Below are 4652 nucleotides of genomic sequence, written 5' to 3'. Positions count from 1 at the left end.
CTTTCCCTAACTCGGAGCATAAGAGATGTCAGTGTAGGCCAAGGAGATGGAAGGTGATGTCTGAGGAGCCATAATCCAGACAAATCAGAGAGGCAGGTTCCAGGAACAGTGAACAGGAGCAGTGTTCAGATAGAGCAGAGAATTGGAGGTGACAATGAATGATGATATCCATCTCCTCCTAGAAAGAGACAATCCTGTGCCATTTCCATCTTTAATGGTGGTGTTTATTTTTGTTCGAAACATTTTTTTTAATTACTGGAGTGAAATGCCTGCGTGTCAAAGCAAAGTTATTTTTAATTTATTCTTCACTGGTTGTTTTTGCCTTTGATTTTCAAAATAATGTTTCAAATGTTAGATGCAATGATGGATCATCGTGCTCTGCCATATAGGATCTTCATTACCTGATATCTTGTTCACCTACTTTCTTTCTCTTCTGTCTTCCACTTGATGTAGCTTAAAATACCAGGTAAAGCTTCTCTGAGAAGCAGCCAGGAAGGAGATGTTTTAATTCTCTCTGTGAAGGGCAAGGATGTTCTTAGGACACCTTAACTAACCGACTGGAAATGCTTCTACAGTTGACTGTGTACAGAAATAGGTGCCCTGCATTTGAAGATCCGTAATCCACCTCAAAAAGTCTTTGTGGAATTTTGCTTCTTACCATGTTCTTCACTATAAATTTGATTTTGCTTCTGAACTCTTTATGCAGTGATTAGGGTTTTTTTGGTGCACACATTTCTAAAATCAGCACTGCCTGTGACTCTGTAGGGCTGCCTTCGTCATAGTAAACTCAAGATGAGCTATTGCTGCTATAAATCCAGATTGCACTGTTTTCCATTAGTTTCCTTGAGATAGCTATTGTTTCCTCCCACTTCCGCTGTGAAAACAACCTTTCATCAAGCTGAACTGAATGCAAAGTCTAGTGGCATATGTACACTTGAGTGATAGCCTTTGTTTTCCAAGGGCAATCACAAGAGTAAAGTTTCAAGGTCTTGTCCTCTTACCCTGAGAAATGTGAGAAATGCAGAGGAAAGGGCAGAACGCCCGTGGGGAAAAATGCTGAGAGCAGGGAGAGCTCCTGTGCATTGGACAGACATGGGACTGCTGGTGTGTGACTAAGGGAAGACGAGCTGATGCCAGCGGTACCGTTGTGTTCACTAGCTGAACTCGTAACACGGGAAGGAGGCCACCTACTTCTTTCAAAAATATACATCATTTATTTTGTTTAGGGATACATCAGGGCAAGGGAGATTCTGCACCATATTTCGGTCTTACTCAAGAGGAGCTCAGGTAAGCGAAGCGCAGCTTTCTCAGTGCTGAGTGGTGGCTGGCGGATGAATGAAAGCAGAGCTGGCGAACCATCATGATGGCTTCTGTAGCTTGTGTGCAGAGGCAGGAACAGCCTGAAGATAACTCCAGACATGCAAACTGACAAGGGGTGGGATTTTCTTTTTGGGGAGGGGAAATCCTTGAGACTGAAGTTGAATCTGGGTGAAATACGGTAATATATATTCTTATGCCTTCTTGTTGGTTACCTCCATAACTGAAGCATGTTATCTGTGATCACATGGAAGCTGATACTGCTGCTTAAAGCTGTGTGCTGAGAAAGAAACTGGTAACAGAAAACTGTCAAGAGTAACGTGAAACATACAGACACAGTCTGAAATGGGATGAAATGTAACTACATGTAAGGAAATTACTTTAAAAAAAAAAAAAGTCACTAGAGCTTCAGCCCTTAAAGTATTGCAGTAATTCATACCATGTATTGGCTCTGAGTGCATCTGTTAACGTTCCAGAACCGCACAGAGCATTTAATCAAGCTACTGAATGTGACCAAAAATATTTATTTGCTCTGATTTGTGATGTGTGTGTGATCAACTAAACTTGTCCACTATAAGAGGAAATATTTACCACTGCATTAAACCTACGGGTCAGGGCTTCCCCCCCTAGCTGATCCATAATCTGGGCAGGGAGACGGGCCTTGGTTTCGCAGGATGCTGAGGCTCTGCTCTGCTGAGGAGCCACTCAGCGTCTGACAAAGTTATTTCAGAACTGGAAATTTTACAGATAGTCTCTGCGTTAATGCCTCTGTTAAACTTTCAATTGTTAATTATTTGTTTTTAATACAGGGAGTAATACTGGTGTATGATATTACAAATCGTTGGTCATTTGATGGAATCGATCGATGGATAAAAGAAATAGATGAGGTAAGGTACAATCCCAGAGCGTCACTAGTCAGTACCAGATGACTAAAGCATTCTGCTTAAGATATTTTCTACTGTTTGCAGGCAGTGCTTACTACAGAGCTATCCAAGATGCCAAGTTTACATTTTTCTATGTTTATAATTCTAGAAAGTTGGAAACACATCAGCTAAAGTGTCTGATTTCTTTAAAGGTGTTGACGGAAAGCATATGGAGGGTAAAGATTTCATATTGTAGTCCCACTCTTGCTAGAGATTTGCCACATCATCTTTGCAAGCCTGTCTTCTCTGAAGAAGGGATATTTTTAGATCTGAGAATCTTAGAATAATTTAAGCTGCAAGGGACTTCTGGAGATCATCTGGTCCAACCTGCCACTTAGTGTTTAAATCTTGAAAAAGCTTTTGTTTGTTTTAATTGAGGGAAGGGGATAATGGAAGCCAAATGATTAATTTTGTCTTGCTTCTCTCTGCTCAGCATGCTCCTGGTGTACCAAAAATCCTGGTTGGAAACCGCCTTCATTTAGCCTTCAAACGCCAAGTGTCCACTGAACAAGCACAAGCCTATGCGGAGAGGCTGGGCATGACTTTTTTTGAAGTCAGTCCACTTTGTAATTTCAATATTACGGAGTCCTTCACTGAGCTAGCAAGAATAGTATTGATGAGACATGGAATGGACAGGCTCTGGAGGCCGAACAAGGGTAAGCCACATACACTGACAATGTGTAACTTTAGTCCTAGCTGAGGTTTGTGGCTCATGAAGATAAAATAATTTGCAGAAACTTTAGCCCTGATGCAAAAACATCAAAAAGAAGAATGAGGGATCCTGTACAATTTGTTTTATAAACAGAAATATGTATATGCAGGCATAACCTGTTCTGCTTTTGTAGGGAGTAACATACCTTTCCTAGGACTTATATGCTCAGTCATCTAAGTATTAAGACATAAATAGGTACCTGAAGCAGTAGGTGTGTGTGGGAAGGGGTGTGGGAGGAGGAACGAGGATCCCTCCTGGCCGTACAGGGTGCATGCGGAGCGCTGGGTATGCTGCTGCCGCGGGGCTGACAGAAGCACGCTATTATAATGCAAGTTTTGTGTCTGTTTTTAAGTACTGAGTCTGCAAGACCTTTGCTGCCGTGCCATAGTTTCCTGTACCCCTGTACATCTTGTGGACAAGCTCCCGCTCCCTGTTGCCTTAAGAAGCCATCTCAAATCTTTCTCCATGGCAAATGGCCTTAATGCCAGGATGATGCACGGACGCTCGTACTCCCTCACATCCAGCAACATCAATAAAAGGAACAGCCTAAAGAAAGCTAAAATTATCCGTCCACCACAGAGCCCACCAAAAAACTGCACAAGAAACAGCTGTAAAATTTCCTAAGCTCTCTGTGGGAAGAGGAACCTGGATGGGATCCCCTCGAGCGAAGCGCTGAACACAAGGACTCCTACTTTAATAGCTGAGCACGCTCTGTGTCTGTATCACATACACAGACAAAAATAAGAGAAAGAAGACTTATTTTAGAGCTTGCTCACTACTGCTGCTTTGGAATGAGTGACGTGTTCGGTGCCACTGAACAGATGTGACACTTTGCTGTGGATTTTCATACTGTGTTTTAGTTCTGAAGTGCACGATGCCGTTGTTTTTACTAGCAGATGTGTTTTCATAGAGGGGATAATTGTCATTATAATCAGTTCTTAATTCCATGAAATCTGGACAGTGACCTACTGTGTAACTGTATAAATCCTGTCTGCTTGCAAACTATTCAAAAATACAAAACTGAGTCATGGGTTTGCACATTCAGGCAGAGGTTTTGAAGCGTGATGTATTGTGTACATTAAGTTCCACAGCTCGTGTGACAGGCTCCAGTAACACTGCACCTGTGCGTTTGGATTTTTGAAAAGCCTCCCTGATAATTTGAAGCACTAACTTAAGCTAAAAATGTATATATAATAATTATGCGCATACACGGTTTTTGTCCCATTAGTGTATGTAATAGATTTGATAAAGTTTTTGGTATCTTATTTAATACTTTGGGGTATTAATTTGTGGTTGAAATACTTATTTTTCTGTTAAAAAAAAAAATTAAATTACATTTTATACCACTCTGCAAGAAAGTTCTAGGAGGAAAATGCCAAAGACACTGTGGTAAAAGGAACGTGACTTGAAGAGCTCCTTTGTAAGGAAAGAACACTATAAAAAAAAGAATAAATGTTTCTGGAAAGGAAATCCCATTATGCTTTCTTTAACTGGGAAGGTTGTCTTTATCTTCCTTTAGGAGAATGCGAAGAACAACGTACCTGAACTAGACACCAGGAACGGGAAGTGATCCTAAACACATCAAGTGATGCTTTTGATACGACATCTGTCTCCACTGTTAACTGCAGTAGGGAAGAGTGGCTCACGCCAGGCCTTCCACTGGGGAAGGACATGTGTGACTTGTCCTCTGGAGTGACAAC

At 41.4% G+C, this 4652-nt stretch overlaps 1 protein-coding gene across 1 annotated transcript in view; it reads left to right on the top strand.

Annotated features, from left to right (window-relative positions):
* LOC104488821 (ras-related protein Rab-40B) overlaps positions 1–4433 on the top strand; it is a gene marked incomplete at its 5' end in the record, with an annotated part of 20003 nt that extends 15570 nt beyond the window's left edge. Inside the window, 4 exons of the mRNA XM_010130906.1 lie at positions 1227–1287; positions 2127–2204; positions 2674–2896; positions 3305–4433. Coding sequence (XP_010129208.1) covers positions 1227–1287; positions 2127–2204; positions 2674–2896; positions 3305–3576 — 634 coding nt within the window. The remainder of the gene's footprint in view (positions 1–1226; positions 1288–2126; positions 2205–2673; positions 2897–3304) is intronic.
* Positions 4434–4652: the final 219 nt, after the last annotated feature.

The sequence above is a fragment of the Buceros rhinoceros genome, unplaced genomic scaffold, assembly GCF_000710305.1.
Source record: "Buceros rhinoceros silvestris isolate BGI_N320 unplaced genomic scaffold, ASM71030v1 scaffold43512, whole genome shotgun sequence".
Taxonomy (NCBI): Eukaryota; Metazoa; Chordata; class Aves; order Bucerotiformes; family Bucerotidae; genus Buceros; species Buceros rhinoceros.
Note: the sequence above shows the minus strand (reverse complement) of the source record. Positions and strands in the feature narration are given on the sequence as shown.